This window comes from Eschrichtius robustus, chromosome 1, assembly GCF_028021215.1.
Source record: "Eschrichtius robustus isolate mEscRob2 chromosome 1, mEscRob2.pri, whole genome shotgun sequence".
NCBI classification, from domain to species: Eukaryota; Metazoa; Chordata; class Mammalia; order Artiodactyla; family Eschrichtiidae; genus Eschrichtius; species Eschrichtius robustus.
The window spans coordinates 52966181-52984546 of NC_090824.1; the positions used below are offsets into that span (position 1 = coordinate 52966181).

Here is an 18366-nt window from a genome sequence, read left to right on the forward strand (position 1 = left end):
TATCATTGCACTTTAAAAAAAGGTTCTATGCACAGTATGAAATATATTGGTAATTTAAATACGTGAAGTAGAAATAATAAAATGACAAGGAGTTCAAATGTCTGCACTCTAAAATGCATTTAGTATGAATTACAGTTCACTATAAATGAAACGTAAGTAGTCCACTTTCACCAAGACTATCTAAATAATACTTGTAAACAGAATGTATTTATTTGACATTTAAATGGAAATATCCTTGCTTAGGAATAAAATGGAATGTAAAACTATATTAATAAAATGGTACTAAACTCTATTCACACACTTATTAGCTTAGAATGAGTTATATATCATTCCAATCAATGACATTATATGAGTTTTTATGTGGTTTTAAAATTAGGCCCATATTTTTACTGTAGCATTCTATACTTATACAGACTGGCAGAATGCATCATAAAATACAATCATGCATTTGTAGAATATTTGTTAATAAAGTGTCCATGTGTTATAAGTAAACCCTTCTCCTATGTTTTAACTGACCAGTTCTCTGCTAATGGATCTGTTAATTAAACCTCATTTGCTCTAAAGAACATGTGGTCCTGATCTGTTGATGGAACATTGTGTTCACTGGTTATTTCACTTTGCTCTTGACAAAGCATGAAAGAGCCAGCTTCATTTTATGTCAAAATGTTTATTAAAATGGTGATAGTGTCTATTTCCACAGGATAAGGCATATTCAGTAGTACATAATCAGTGATTTAATTAGGGAATTTGTAAACCACAGGCATTGTTCAGAGTTATCATGTATAAGAGGCCAAACAACGTCAGATGGATTCTACAAGGAGACAAATGGCCTTTTTATTATAGAAGTAAATTGATTTTTCTAGCCATTAGGCATTGAAGAGTTTATCACTGTGAGCAACAGTTGCTCTAGAACAGCGGTCCCCAGCCTTTTTGGCACCAGGGACAGGTTTCGTGGAAGACAATTACTCCACAGACTGAGCGTGGTGCGGGGAGGAGGGGGCCGGATGGTTCAGGCGGTAATGCGAGAGATGGGGAGCGGCAGATGAAGCTTTGATCGCTCGCCCGCCCGCTGCTCACCTCCTGCTGTGTGGCCCGGTTCCCCAACAGGCCACGGACCAGTACCGGTCCACGACCCAGGGATTGGGGCCCCCTCCTCTAGAAAATAAAATAAATTGTGGATTTCTTTAAAGCATCTTTCTTTTGCTATGCTTTCATTGCACTTTTGATATATAATTTATAGCTTATCCTTTTAATTTAGAATTCCTTCACCCACAGGAAAGCAATCACATAATTAACATGATCAGACAGTTCCTTTTTACTTATTGGTTCCCAGTTTTCATGGCAACACCCTGACCTTTGTAAAAATGTACAGCAATGACATTTTGTCATCTTCATAAGAGAGAGATAGATGTATTGAGGAATGTCCAAACCTCATTACTTCATAGGAATAGAATGGGCGCTAGGATATCTGTATTATGTGCCATTTTATAATACAGTCCAAACACACAGTTCAAATTATTATAACTAACGGCAGAAATCTGCACCTTCTTTCCTTGGATGGCTTTGGGGGATGCCTCTGACTACTCAGATTAAAAAGGTTCACTCCTGTCCTTTCCAAAATGTTATCTTCTTCAAATAGTGTCCTCATCTGAAATGAATGCATATTTCCAAGACAGCTGTCAATGGTAATGATATATATATATATATCAAATTTATAAAATATTTTGTTGACCCTATGTGTACCCATGTTCAGTACTTGAGACATCAGAGGTATGAATAAAACAAAATATTTGCCCTCAATATAGAAATATATGCAGAACAATAAAATACAGTCATTGATATCACCATAATAAAAGACATTGAGGAGAAAATACAATAACTAACATATATTGAGTGTTTACTATATGAGAGACCTTGTGTTCAAGATTTTATGTGTATTATACTGCTTAATTCTAAAAAAAGAAAATTGAAGTAGGTAATATTATATTCACTTTACTTAAACTGAGAGATACTGGCTAGATAGCTTTCCTGAGGTCATGCAGCTAATAGGTGGTAGAGCTAAGATCTGAATCTAGGCTGCCAGACCTGAGCCTTGCTCTTTACAAGTGTATTACACAACTTGAAATACTTTACACTTCAGAGGATGCTCTAATGTGCATTATGCCATTTTATCTTTAAATTCTCATTAAATTCTCCTTTTCCTCAGCCTTATTTGCTGATGAGAAAACAGATTAAGACAACCCAAGATTGCACAGCTAGTAAGTGGTTAGGCCCTGTGTCCAAGTCAAATTTCTAATCTTGTACACTTACAACTCTTCCAGACTATACATGTCAATTAAAAAAGGCCTTCTGATTTAAAAATGATTGTGAGCAGTTATCAGTTACTGAGAATTCTCCCTATTAATCAGGTTCCATAATGCATACTGAAAGTTTTAAAGGTAGTTAAAGGTCTAATTTATCTCTCTTGCCTCCAGTCTTAAGCATATTTACCTATTTGAGGGGCTCAAAAATGTGTATTAAAATGAATCGGTAATAGCTCCAGCCTAGGGCATAAGTTTTCATACATGCAGTTCTGCTTTTGTTACTCCCATAATGTTAATTTAAGGGATAGTGCATTTATACACACATTTAAATATATTCGGATAAATCATGGCACCATTTTCAAGAGTGAGTAGGCAAGAACACAAATGTGTAATGGAATATCAGGATTCCAGGAATTTGGGAATCTCTGAGCTAACTTTTAAGCTATAGGACTCTTTCCTGTTTGTTACCTTTACTCTGTATAATGCATGTATAGAATGTGGTATTCAACTTTTCAACTTTAAATTCTTAATTGTTTATACCCAATTAACTATAGTTTTCCACATTTACTCTGCATTATTGAAAAAAATATATACCAAACATGAAATGGAACTTGATTAACAGTAGAGAGTTAAGTTGAGGAATTGGTCCCCTATTTCCCAGAAATGATTATAGATTGATTATCTTTTCATCAAATGACCTGGTCATATCTTAGTAATTAAAGATCTTAGCACTTTGAGGTTTTGACTATTATAGTATCTCCTTTCTTATTACAGAAAAAAGCAAGGTCGTCTCAGTCTAGTTCAGATTCCTAGCTTGCTAAAATGTTAACATAATTTGAGTCACTAGCAAGCAGAATTATCTTGGTCCTGTTTTTTTATTTAGTTGTCTCAAAGAAAACAAGTTTTTCACATGCGAGACTTTACATAATTAGTCAGTGACCGTCGTTCATTTCTGTACTTCAGTACATGAGAAACACATACAATAAGTCAGGAAAGGGAGGTTAAACTCAGAAAAAAGGTATGCTTTCACATCTTTTCCCAAAAATGTCAGTAAAAAATTGTCTTGTTGATATAGATTTACATTAATGATTCTAGAAAATATTTTACTATAAGCTCAAGTTAGCAAACCAAATTATGTGAAGATCATAGCAATTCAAGATCCTTGAAAACTAAACTTAAGCAAATGCTACATAAGCAACCCCAGCTTAAGGTCCCCTTCATTTATCTGTTTATGAGGCAGCAAGAATAGAACCTGTATTTATTTGCAACTGGCCTTGTAGTTTGTGTAGCAGGGAAAATATGAATGCCACTCAAAGAATGATTTTCTCTTTTGCTCTTTCATCTTACACTTTATGTTCCACTGAATCCCTCAGAGGCTATTCTTGTGCCATAGCAACACCTGCTGGGAGAGGGAAATTGGAACAGCCATAACTGTTGCCTGCCAAACCTGTTTTCCTGATTGAATGGCACTGCATGTCCTCCATCTTCTAATACTAAACTCTCCAGAGTTGCTACGCTTCAGGATCCTGCCTCTCCCCATATGTTTCAAATAACTAACAATACCATTGTAATAAGATTTTCTATAACTCTTTAAAAAATAAGGATTGTGCATGTCTGTACGTATGGGTGTGTGTGTATGCGTACATGCACGTTTCCCCTAAGAATTTCAAAATGCAAACACCGTGCTATTTTAACCTCACGTCTGTTTTTAATACATGCTTTCTTCTTTCTCTGTAGCTAGTTTTGTAAAACATTGTCAATCCTGTTTTATTAGCATCTCCTCATTTATTATAGGTGAGTCAATAAAAAAAAGTGTGTATGTCAGTGCAGAAAAGGCAGTTTTTATTTACAGAGTATGATAAGAGATGTATTTATGCTTATTCATATTATGGACAAAAACAGTAGGCTTACCATATGGTATGATGGCATGTTGAAAAATAAGTGCCTATTTCATATATGATTTACCCACAAGACTGTAAGTAATACAAGTCTTAGAATATGGGTCCAAATGGTCTGTTGTAGAGCTAACTAGCCTTTTTTTTAAATTGATGATAGAGGAAAGCCATAGCATGGACAAATAACTCAATACTACCAAATACTTCCAATATTTTACCTCCCTGTTTCATTATTATGCCCAAATTAAAATCTAGTATACGTGCTAACTTTATGAAAACCTATTGTTTTTGTGTTTTTTTAAACTAAAAATAGAAAGAGTTGATGTGTGAAAATGATCTTGAAATTTATATGCTTTATAATTAAGCCTTTGATAATCAAGAGGTGATTATTCATTAATAGTTTTCTTACTTTGGTTGCTTAGTAACCTTGATTGGTGCTCCATCAATCAATCATGAATTTATTAAGCACCTCTAAAATATTTTAAAATATCACATGTTGTGGGAGCTATTTTCTGAGGAAACAGATAAAGCCTAGTACTGACCTCAGAATGTTTTGGCTACATATGTAAAAGAGTAGACATTTTGTCATGACATAGATAGAATAAATCAGATACACTATAATTCAGAGACATGGAGGATGAATAAAAGTTACAGAGATCAGGAGACTTAAGAGAACAGGAAGTTTCAGTTGGGTCTTAGAAGAATGGGAAATCATTGGATGGGTATTATGACGGGAAAGTCATTCCTGGAGTGAAGGAAGGAAAGCAAGCAGTAAGAAAGGAAGGCAAGGAGTAGGGAATGAGCCAAGTGTTAAGCAGACCAAGAGACCTATCAAAACTGAATAACGAGCTTTTCACAGAAGCACTATGGCTTAATAAGGGTTGGCAGGTAAAACGGAAAATAAACAATGGGATTTAGACGTTCTAGAAAATGGGGAGCTACTAAAGCTATTTGAATGGTAGAATAATAGGATTTTTAAGAAAGATTAATTCAGAAATGGTAAGATTTTTTTAGGAGGAGGAAGAAGCATTTGTCAATTAGATTTTAGTGATTCATTTATACGGGGGAAGGTAATTCAGAAGGAAGTGCAGCAATGCAATATATTATTATATTATTAACCTTTGGCTCAGGGAAGTTCTGCATATTTTAAAACGACAACAATTGCAAAAATACTCTATGTGCTGCATATCATATAAAGCACCATATTGTCTCTGTGTTTTTACAAAACAGGAAGTATCCATTGGCAACCTTCATTCCTTTCATGAGAAATGAGCTCTAGAGTGTCTCTGTCTTTCCTCAAATATTGTTACCCGTCATGGTCTCTAAAAGAAAGCAAATATGAGCAAATCCATTAGTAAATGAGGAGTCTTTAGCATGTTGGATTTGTTTTGTCACCTTGAATATTTTTCAAGCACATCTTACTATACATTTTAATTGACATATAATTATTAAGAAAATGGGTCAAGCTTATTAGTTTAGAAAGTATTTTGGAGATTTGGATTAGACTTATTTTTAAGTTGAAGGGAATTCTCAAATTTACCTTATATCATCATATGAATATTTCTCAATGATCACTTATTCTTAAAAATTCCATGTATTAAGGCAGTTATTCCAAATCTTAGTGTGTGCTCATCAAATCAGCTATGAGGTGCATGAGAATTAGAATAGTTCCACTATTAGTGTATGGAGGTTTTAAAATACAGATTACAGTATTGATATTTTTCTCACTTACAGTGAAGATACTTAATTGAATGGAAGAGAATGGAGTGGAGTTACAAGATGCTGACAATTTCACTTAACCAAAGGCTTATCTTACTTATCCCATAGTCCATTATCAGAAGGTATTACTGATGTGCCATTGATAGTGGTTGCAATTGCAAGCTATTCAGTTCTTTACTTCCATGTAAAATTATTTTGTGATTTTTCAAAACCTCAAAATCTGACTATATCCATGTGCAAGTCTCATGCTTACAAAGCTAATCTGTAATGTGTTGGAAAAAAAAAATTGAGAACGGCTGACTCGGACACTGAGAAAACACTCAAGTGTGATAGAGGTATCTTTCCTTTAAAACTATGTGGTCTGCAATAAGGATATAGCTAACCTTGGAGTTTCAATCAGTAGATCACCAAGGATGAAACTCACGTCAAGTCTATCATAATTTTTTTTACCTCACCTTTTGTTTTTGAAGGTTAAATAATACAATAAATTTGGTTCATTTGGATTAGTTGAGTCTACAAATTCACTATTTACTTGAGTCATAACTTTTTTACGTGTGTTTATATATACCTAGTCAGCGTGAGAATTCTTGATTTCTGATTTCTGGGGTTCACTTTCATAAACACAATATTTTTGGTCTTATTTACTTATGCTTTAAATATAGATTATACACTCTACTCTAAAACATACATATGTGCTATAAAATACTTCTCCCCCTAAATTCAAATATGAATAAATTAGTGCCATACTTATTTTAAGATTCTTGAAAATATGAGTCTGATTGTCCTTCTGGAGACAATTCTACTTATTACTTAGTTTATTATAAAAAATTATAATGTATTAAAAGAAGTATATCTTTTGTTTAAACATCTACTGTTAAAGTGCACTATGCATATTTACATATTTAAACCAATAAGTTCATAATAAGCATATTCTTATGTCTTTGTTTCAAACAGCATGATATTTTCTCATGTAGTTGAGATGAACTAACCTTCCCCTGTATTCTTCTGAGTAAGGAAAAATAAGCCAACCATTTTCTGAGTAAAAACTGAAGATTAAATTTCCTCACCTTCTTTCCCAATGAAGAAATGGAAGCATTTATATTTTCTATACTTAGTTTATTTTACAGTCTGTGATACAGTGGAAAAGTTGACAGAAAACCAGTTTGTTCATATTACTTATCTATTTTTTTTATGTTTGGAATGAGAAGTTTTGGTGCCATACCATGTTTTTTAAGTTTCTCTGATTATAGCATCTCCTACAGTAGCATTTCAGGTAAGAAAAATCAAAGCAAGGACAGTGTATAGACTATACGTCAAAGAATGTATCTTTGTGTTTTTATTAGGAGGGACTTTTTTCTAGCAAGTGCATTATGAATAAATCTCACAAGGTGCAGACATTTCAAATTTTTCTACTTAACGTTTTCATTGTGAGACTATTTTAAGAAAAAATAATTTAGTTGATTAGAGAAGAGCTTAAAAACATCATGACAAAATTAAATGCCATGTCCTCAAATTGGCTCTTTTGTTTGTTTTCTGTTCGTTTGTTTTTTAAATTTACAACTTATCTATCCAAATCTTAAAGGAGAAAGAAAAGGAAAACTATATGAATCCTTTTTTACTCTCTTATCTCTCACACACCTTCACAAATTTGAAGATCTACTGCATCTGAAATCTATACTAACAATATATTTTAGAGGAGATTCTGCTAGTTGTATGGATTACTAATTATATAGAATTATTATGTTTCATTGTTATTTATTACTTTTTTAAAATGTTCATGATTTTTATCTATTACATTTATTTCTTTTATATTCACAGATTTTAATCTTTTTCCCTTCTTACCCTCTTGCCCTCTCTCCCCCTCTTCCTTCCTCAATTATTTCATGGCTTCCTGGTCTGTGCCATCCAGGAAAGCAGGGCATCAGGCTTTAGAGATAGAGTTAGACACTCTGTGCCTTCAAGGAGCTATCTGGTCAGGGATATAGACATGGAAGAAGATACAGGGTGAAGCTTCGAGTACAGGTTAAATGGGTATATAACATAATATGTGGTCAAGAAGAGTGAGCAACAAACTCAGCCTAGGGGTAGGCAAAGTATCATCACATAAGTGGTAACTTTGAACTGAATCTCAACACACGGGGCAGGTAGGGGGTGCTAGAAGACAAGGGCCTGACTTGCCAAATACAGGAAAGAACTGCAAGGGCACTGAGGTTCACTAGCCAGTGAAACTGTAAGTGATGAGTGTAGTAGGAGTGATTCTAGAGGAGCATTTCTAAGACTATGTTTCTAAAATACCATGTCCGGAGTGATACACTTGTTGTTATTAAAAAGTGGAGTTTTCATCAGATGAGCTTTGGATAATAGATTGCATTAACATTTTAATTTTCTCTGGGCTTCTTGAAGACTATAATATGCTAATATGCATAGCACATATTGTACAAGAATGAAAAATGAACAATATACAAAAAAAAAAGTTTACCAATAATCCCACACTCAGAGAGAACCACTGTTAGTGTTTTGGTATAGTTCCTTCTGGGCTTTCTTTTCCTCTACATTTTTCCCCACGTAAATCTTGTTCTCTTCCATAAATCAGTGCTCAACTGCCTCACTGTCTTAATTTGTACATTTGGTATAAACATTTTTACTGAGTTCCTATTATGTGTAAAATAGAGTGTGGGATGCTGCAAGTATAAAGATGAATCATGTATATTCTCCCTTTAAGAAACTCTCTGTTATCAGTCATTAGCATATGTCTTTTTTTATATAAAAATGTGATACTGCACATACTGCTCAGTAACATGTTTTACTCACTTTTTAATAGTGGTTGTAGCTATTCATGCTATTCACTAGCATGTTTTTCTTGCTTAACAATATAAATATCTTTGTCAATAAATGTGGGTCTATTACATCATCATTTAAAAAGGCTGCATCATAATCTATTATGTGACTGTACCACGATTTTTTTTAGTTAATCTGTCAGGCTGTTTTCAGTTATTATTTTTTTTAATTAAAGCAGTATTATGATGAGCACACTCATTGAGGATTGAAGTTTTTCATAGTTACAGGAACATAATTTTATTTATGATGATAAAGTTTATGACACAGAAGCAGGAGGCCTGGAAGAATTAAACTGGCAGCAGAAAGACCACTTAGGACACTGTCACAAGAAGAGATAAGGATGACTTATACTAAGAAAGCTACCTATAGCCATGAAAAGAAATAAGCTGATATGAGAGATATTTTTGATAGAGAAACCAAAGCTGCTGATTGGAAGTGGTGAGTTAGAAGATGGTGAAACAAAGAAAAGTCTATTGTTTTTAATTAGCAGATCAAGTGGTCTGATAATTAACTAACAACTAAGTCAAGAAATAAATAGTCCTTAGGTTTGGGGATTTGCAAGACTTTTGGAAAATAGTAGTAGGCTGCAATCACTGACTGGAAGAACCTTGGGGTAAAGTTACAATTCACATTATAAACATGCAAAACAGAGAGATATTCATGAGAACAAACAAAATCTCCTGACAGAAAAATTATGATAATAATTTAGAGCATTCTAGAGAATGGAAAATTTAATGTGGAGAGAGAGAGAAGTCTGTAAAAACTATGACAAGTTTTAAGACCTTCTTGTCCAAGAAAGTTGCAAAGAAAGGGTTAACTCTGAAATCAAGATTTTAAAAGCCTCATGGAAAAGATGGAAAATAAACTTTATTTTAATTAGGCTTTGGTGTTTATTTTAAAATGAGCAAATTTATTAAAAAATCAACTTGTAACTTACCTAGATTGAAACTGAGGTTTACATTTCTATAATTTTGATTACATAGGGAGAAAAGTTTATCTAACAAATGAATAACATACATTAACAAGGGAGTTTTTGAACTATCTAGCATGATAAACTTAAAAATATATAGCTAGTCAAGGATCTATTTTTGTTAGACTGGCCTAATGTAATAAGATCTTTGAATATTCATCTTGTTAAGTTAGAAAATAGATACTTATTATTTACCCCGCTTCTATCTTTAACTTTTTACTGTTTGTTCCTATAGTCAGAACACTAATAACCTTGGAGCTGGTAAAGTATAAATTCTTAGTTTCAAAAATGAAGAAATTCATACTCAGAGTGCTTAAGCTTGGCCAAGGTCATGTGGTTTGTTTTTGGAAGATATGAAATCTTCCGATTTCAAATAATAACATTCCATTAAATAATCTTTTAATGTATAATTTCTTTTCATTTATTTCACATAAATGTATCATAATTTGGATACTTATTTGGAGTGGTATATCTTATAAGAAGTTTTGACTTGTATACGGGAATTATTCTCATACAGGTGGATACAGATATTTAAAATAGACATATAAGATGTAAGACAGATAGATAAGGTAATTTGCAACATATGTGTTATTTACTCCCTCGCATTTCTACCTTGACTCTTTTTTATTGTCCCTGAGACAGTAACCAAGAGATGGGCAGGTAAAACTGGTCCAGTTTGTCCATAAGAAGAGACTAATTATGAGCAAGAGGAGTCCAGTGCTAACTCAGGTTATTCATTCCAGACACCACACTTTACTGGAGCCTGCTTCAGGGTTCATATCTCTGCATTGGCCACCTGCTATAAATTGGCCTCAATTTGAGTTCTGTTCAAAGTATTTATCCGCTCATTCTCAGTGTTCTCATTTGTTAAATTTTAATATTAAATAGTTGATCCTAGGATTGTCATGAGAACTAATGAAAATGTAAAATCCCTAACTATGCCTGGAACACAATAGGAGCATAATTAATGTTAAATGCTGAGCTTATTGCTGTTATTCTGTGTCCTTTCTCATGGAGGGTGAAAAAATACTGCAGCTTCTTTCAATCCTATTGTTACTAGATGACGCTTATTTAGAATTGCATCATTCCCTGGTGGTTCACTTCAAAAAGAACAAATTATTTAACTAAATTATTTAGCTGTTTATATTTACAAGAGTAAATTATCTAATCATGTAGGTTTTAAAAATGCAGCCATTTTTAAACATGTTTTTTGTTAATGCCAATTCCTAGAATATATATATATCTGCTTCAAGAAGGTAGTGGTTAGTGTTTCATATTATCTGATTTCTAAGATGCTAGCATTATTTACGTTTTTTAATTAGAAGTAAATGAAGGAATTAAAAAGACATGAAGATATTTAAATAGCAAGATAACTAATTCTCATATCACTTTGTGCTTAAATTTATTTTTCTCTGTGTAATAGAGAGGAACAACATTTCAACATTAGTTGAAAAATACTTTAAAAATTAATTATATTTGTTTTTGTTCCTGGGCACTGGAGCACAGTAATGCTAGAAGGGAGAATAAAACCTTTGCCTTTTTGTCCATATTCAGTAATAACTCCAAAGAGGGGAAGCATATGACATTTATCACAAGGATAGAATTATTCATATATTTCTGGTTATTCTTCTTCTGCCGTTCTAATTTAGCCCATGCTTTTTTGATAGATGTCCTATTCCATAAATACTTTTTAATTCATACACATTTGTATGAGAAGTAAAAGTCTTCCAGTGGAACAGGTGATATTGTTTGTAGGAAAACCCATTGAGTAGTACTTGCCTCTTATTAGTTCATTTTTCACCAAACCCTAACATAAATATATTCCAGCACAGTAAGGTAAGTTCCTGTAAAATCAATCTAATTTTCTCCTAAATATCTTCAGTAAAATCAGAAATTAGCTTTACTTGAGAAAATTAAATTCTTAGATTATTGAAATATATTTTTGAAAACTCACTTAAAATTAATTTTACAGAAATAGTGGCAGCATCATGACAAACTATTTACAGTGATCTCAAAATCTTAAAGTGAAATCATTTGAAATTGTAAAAAAATACTAAAAGTCAAAAAGAACAATACACTGGATTGTCAGAGTGTGGCATTGTAGTCAGTTGTTCCATTTCATTTCCTCGAGGGAGAGAACGAATCCTAAACCTTAGCAGTTTGGCAGCAGTTTCTAAACCAAATTTAGAACTTCTGGTTTTATATCAGAGGTTCTTCTTTTTCTCTTTCCTATTGCATTTACTGTGCCTGCTAAGTCTATAATGTCTCTTATCCCTTTCTTATAGCATCCTTGGATAAGAGATAACAGCATAGGAAGCAGAAGACTGAAAAGCTAAATCTTACCTCAGCAAGTAGGATCACTCTTCTGTGAAATGCAGATCTTAAAGACCCAGTTAATGGCTGATAATGACAAGTCATTCATTGAGTAGATTGTTCTTATGTTGACCATTCGCGTTCCAATGTAATGCTTTATTTATTTTGCTAATGTTTGAAGACCTCATTTGAGACAGTTCTACGAAAACAATTTAGAATTATTTTAAGTGAGGGTAAGTGCCACTTATCCCCAAGGTCTCTGTAATTTTTGTCATCTGAATTGTCACACATCTTCAACCAGCAGAAGTTGTTTCCTTATGATTTTCTGTGTTTGAATATGCTTTACCAGTACATACTAACCTTGAAAAATTTTCTTTTTCCCATTTCAAGTTCCACCCAATCTGACTGTTCCACAGGAAAAATCACCTTTGGTCACCAGAGAAGGAGACACAATAGAACTGCAGTGTCAAGTAACTGGAAAACCTAAACCCATCATCCTTTGGTCTAGAGCGGATAAAGAAGTTGCAATGCCTGATGGGTCAATGCAAATGGAGAGTTATGATGGAACACTGAGGATTGTGAATGTATCTAGGGAAATGTCAGGAATGTACCGATGTCAGACCAGCCAGTACAATGGATTTAATGTGAAACCAAGAGAAGCCTTGGTGCAGCTCATCGTGCAGTGTAAGTACATTTTTTTTCTATGTATTTCGAGACTGGGGGGACAAGGGAAGAAAATGAGGTGATTTTTGGAATTGGATTAGTAAGCAATATTTCTACATTATTGCTACCCAATTTAAACTATAATTTCCCTAAGTCTGCCTATTACTTGAACTAATACACACTAATGGAAAAGAATTGTATTAGTGTGTGTGTGATGATTATGATGGTGTTATGTCATTGGTTAATGCCAAAGAATCAACAAGCCTAATGGTTAAATACTGGCCATGTACAATGAAGCAAAATGGAGATTGGAAGTAATTGCTAATTCAGATTATAATACTCTTTTGTTTTCATAGTTTATTTTTCTGCTTCAGCAATTGCGTGTCCTTTGCCCAAATTATCCACCTATTTCAAGGCATCCCTTTGCTTAAATTGTGGAGACCTAATCATTGCAATGCTGTGTGCAATCTGAAGTTGTAAGAGTAGATTACATAATTATCTGGTAATATATAGATAATTCAGGCAGATATTAGGAGCTAAAGTTTTGCTTGACTTTCTCCACAGATAATTGTTTAACTGTGAGAGCTGAATATGATAGATTTTTAACTATTTTCAATGAAATCACTGTTAGAGTTCTAACAAAAAAAAAAATGCAGACATACTGTGCTTTGTATTTGCTTTTAGTATTAAAAATACCTAAATTCATGATATTAAGAAGTTTAACAATGTCACTGGTGTTAGGTTATTAGAGGATGATGCCCTGGTATTTTGGATAGCAGGTAGTGTGGATATTGTTAAAGAGAAGAAGCAAACTAAACACAATCTGTTCAAACTCCAGGAGTGTTGCTGTACATTTTAGTTGATGTATTATTTGTTAACTACATGGTGGCAAAGTCTTCAAGAAAAAGAATGAAGTAGATGAAACTATACACTTCAATAAACAATGATGTTGTTTTCTTTCTGTGGTTCTTCTGTAACTTGGAAAATAGCAATTAGTCCAAAATGTCTATTTTTATATAAGACTTAAGGATGCTGGCAGATTAGATTATCTGACTTTAAATTTGGAAGGTTAACTGAGATACGGAAGGATTACGTTTGGGGCAGGTAACAATACATGCGCTTTTGTATGAGGAGTATGAGTGGTGAGAGGAGCAATGTTCTGGGTGCTGCTGAACCATTCCCTGTCCCTGTTCTTTAGAAACTCAGATTTCAGTCTGCTGTGTATCCTGTAAATATGCAAACTTATATTTGTCAAATATCTTGGCTGATTTCCAATTGATTACTAGTTTTATCTCTAAAGAATGCAGCTTTTAGGTGGCAAGTTCTATTCCACAGTTTAATATTACATTTTTTCCTCACTGGCCTTTATACTCATGATAATAAGCTCATGGTAGGAGGTTTACGTGAAAACAGGTTTCAGAAAGAAAAAAAAATTTTTTTTTTAACGAAACCTCTCCTTAATTCTCCAAAAAATAAGAGACACGCTCAGGTAACCACAGAGGAAACTGATACAGTTTGGAGCACCTCATTCGTATTGGTAATCACAGGATTGTGTGCTTCCTCCGGAGTTATGCACCAAGCTTCAGTGTTCCTACAGCCGCAGGGCAATTCGTTGTCACCCTGCTCACACTCTCTGGGGAAGCTGTGAAACCCACTGGCTCTAGGGAATTTTAAATTAAAGGTTCAAGGACCAGGATCTCTTATCTCCATAGAATAGACTAACTTGCAGGATTCTATTGACAACCTAAATTTCCTTTTTTTTTTTTTTGCTTCCTAATAAATTTCATAGATAATATTAATAAGTTCAGCACAAGATCTTAAAATTCAATCCTATAATAGCACATGAAGATAAATACTGACACAGTTGTCTCTAGTGTCACAAGGATGTAATTGACTGAACGCCATCAATAGACATAGGCAAAGCCGAGTTCATTTAATGTAGATAAAAAGATCTGCATCCCAAGGTGACTGCAGAGCAGGGGGTATAATCTAATAGCACTTCGTCTCAGAGGCAACTTCCCTGGTCTACCCAGAAAGGTGGCTGGATGCCAGCAGTCTTGCCAGTTTCGGATGAGTATGCCATCATGTCTTTCCAAAAGCTTCATTTCATGGATTCCCAACTCTTCTGAAGAATCTAGTTATGTGTCTAAGCATTTGCCAGGTACGAAAACTAGTAAGAGCTCCAGAATATTTCTGAGTCAAGCATTCATTTTCCAGGCACGTAATCCCTGCTAGCAGGTCCAGCTTGCAAGCCTACCTAAGCATTATTCCTGCAAAACTAGCCATGTAGGAATCCTGATACATTTTTAAAATCATAAATATTTTAACTTTTATGGTGACTTCTTAAAACTATGAAAATAATATGGTATTTGTGCTTAACTGGGATAGCCATACTACAAGTGAGAATTCATATAGAATATAAAATACTAAGTTATTTTCATACACACATGCACACAAATACACATATATATGTGCATGTGTTTGTCATCCTCAGCAATTAGTTACATCGTTGCAGCTAACAAGCTATGCTTTGTATATTTTGTATTCCCAGCATAATATATTTTACATTATAGCTATTCAGAAAATGTGTTGAGTAAATATGTTATGATAACAAATGTAATAAGAATATATATACACACACACACACACACACACACACACACACATCTTGCTTCTTGCATAACTAGTCCTTATTATTTAGGTTTCAGGATTATCTGAGGACTTGTTGCATAACAGTTGTTTTTTATTTTTTAATCTTTACTGGAGTATAATCACTTTAAAATGGTGTGTTAGTTTCTGCTTTATAACAAAGTGTCAGCTATACATATACATATACACCCATATCTCCTCCCTCTTGCGTCTCCCTCCCACCCTCCCTACCCCGCCCCTATAGGTGGTCACAAAGCACTGAGCTGATCTCCCTATACTATGCGACTGCTTCCTGCTAGCTGTCTATTTTATATTTGGTAGTATATAATAAAGTCCATGCAACCCTCTCACTTCGTCCCAGCTTACCCTTCCCCCTCCCCATGTCCTCAAGTCCATTCTTTACGTCTGCGTCTCTATTCCTGTTTTGCCCCTAGATTCTTCAGAACCTTTTTTTTTTTTTTTTTAGATTCCACATATATGTGTTAACATATAGTATTTGTTTTTCTCTTTCTGACTTACTTCACTCTGTATGACAGACTCTAGGTCCATCCACCTCACTACATATAACTCAATTTTGTTTCTTTTTATGGCTGAGTAATATTCCATTGTATATATCTGCCATATCTTCTTTACCCATTCATCTGTCGATGGGCACTTAGGTTGCTTCCATGTCCTGGCTATTCTAAATAGAGCTGCAATGAACATTATGCTACATGACTCTTTTTTAATTATGATTTTCCCAGGGTATATGCACAGTAGTGGGATTGCTGGGTTGCATGGTAGTTCTATTCTTAGTTTTTTAAGGAAACTCCATACTGTTCTCCATAGTGGCTGTATCAATTTACATTCCCACCAACAGTGAAAGAGGGTTCCCTTTTCTCCACACACTCTCCAGCATTGATTATTTGGAGATTTTTTGATGATGGCTCTTCTGACTGGTGTGAGGTGACATGTCATTGTAGTTTTGATTTGCATTTCTCTAATGATTAGTGATGTTGGGCATTCTTTCACGTGTTTGTGGGCAATCTGTATATCTTCTTTGGAGAAATGTATATGTAGGTCTTCTGCCCATTTTTGGATATGTTTTTTTATTTTTATATTGAGCTGCATGAGCTGTTTATATATTTTGGAGATTAATCCTTTGTCCATTGATTAGTTTGCAAATATTTTCTCCCATCCTGAGGGTTGTCTTTCGTCTTGTTTATGGTTTCCTTTGCTGTGCAAAAGCTTTGAAGTTTCATTAGGTCCCATTTGTTTATTTTTGTTTTTATTTCCATTTCTCTAGGAGGTGGGTCAAAAAGGCTCTTGCTGTGATTTATGTCATAGAGTGTGCTGCCTGTTTTCCTCTAAGAGTTTTACAGTGTCTGGCCTTTATTTAGCTCTTTAATTGATTTTGAGTTTATTTTTGTGTATGGTGTTAGGGAGTGTTCTAATTTCATTCTTTTACATGTAGGTGTCCAGTTTTCCCAGCACCACTTATTGAAGAGGCTGTTTTTTCTCCATTGTATATTCTCACCTCCTTTATCAAAAATAAGGTGACCATAGGTGTGTGGGTTTATCTCTGGGCTTTCTATCCTGTTCCATTGATCTATATGTCTGTGTTTGTGCCAGTACCATACTGTCTTGATTACTGTAGCTTCGTAGTATAGTCTGAAGTCCAGGAGCCTGATTCCTCCAGCTCTGTTTTTCTTTCTCAAGATTTCTTTGACTATTCAGGGTCTTTTGTGTTTCCATACAAATTGTGAAATTTTTGTTCTAGTTCTATGAAAAATGCCATTGGTAGTTTGATAGGGATTGCATTGAATCTGTAGATTGCTTTGGGTAGTATAGTCATTTTCACAATGTTGATTCTTCCAATCCAAGAACATGGTATATCTCTCCATCTATTTGTATCATCTTTAATTTCTTTCATCAATGTCTTATAGTTTTCTGCATACAGGTCTTTTGTCTCCTTACGTAGGTTTATTCCTAGGTATTTTATTCTTTTTGTTGCAATGGTAAATGGGAGTGTTTCCTTAATTTCTCTTTCAGAGTTTTCATCATTAGTGTTTAGGAATGCAAGAGATTTCTGTGCATTAATTTTGTATCCTGCTACTTTACCAAATTCATTGATTAGCTCTAGTAGATTTCAGGTAGAGTCTTTAGGATTCTCTATGTATAGTATCATGTCATCTGCAAACAGTGACAGCTTTACTTCTTCTTTTCCCATCTGGATTCCTTTTATTATTTTTCTTCTCTGATTGCTGTGGCTAAAACTACCAAAACTATGTTGAATAATAGTGGTGAGAGTGGGCAACCTTGTCTTGTTCCTGATCTTACTGGAAATGGTTTCAGTTTTTTACCATTGAGAACGATGTTGGCCATGGGCATATCATATATGGCCTTTATTATGTTGAGGTAAATTCCCTCTATGCATACTTTCTGGAGGATTTTTATCATAAATGGGTGTTGAATTTTGTCAAAAGCTTTTTCTGCATCTATTGAGATTATCATATGGTTTCTTTCCTTCAGTTTGATAATATGGTGTATCACATTGATTAATTTGCATATATTGAAGAATTCTTGCATCTGTGGGATAAACCCCACTTGATCATGGTGTATGATCCTTTTAATGTGCTGTTGAATTCTCTTTGCTAGTATTTTGTTGAGGATTTTTGCATCTATGTTCATCAGTGATATTGACCTGTAGTTTTCTTTCTTTGTGACATCTTTGTCTGGTTTTGGTATCAGGGTGATGGTGGCCTCTTAGAATGAGTTTGGGTGTGTTCCTCCCTCTGCTATATTTTGGAAGAGTTTGAAAAGGATAGGTGTTAACTCTTCTCTAAATTTTTGATAGAATTCAACTGTGAAGCCATCTGGTCCTGGGCTTTTGTTTGTTGGAAGATTTTTAATCACAGTTTCAATTTCAGTGTTTGTGTTTGGTCTGTTTATATTTTCTATTTCTTCCTGTTTCAGTCTCGGAAGGTTGTGGTTTTTTAAGAATTTGTCCATTTCTTCCAGGTTGTCTGTTTTTTTG

General features: G+C 34.1%; 1 protein-coding gene across 1 annotated transcript in view; it reads left to right on the forward strand.

Annotated features, from left to right (window-relative positions):
- MDGA2 (MAM domain containing glycosylphosphatidylinositol anchor 2) overlaps window positions 1-18366 on the forward strand; it is an 814342-nt gene that overhangs the window by 620977 nt on the left and 174999 nt on the right. The window contains exon 8 of the mRNA XM_068545716.1: window positions 12429-12722. Coding sequence (XP_068401817.1) covers window positions 12429-12722 — 294 coding nt within the window. The remainder of the gene's footprint in view (window positions 1-12428; window positions 12723-18366) is intronic.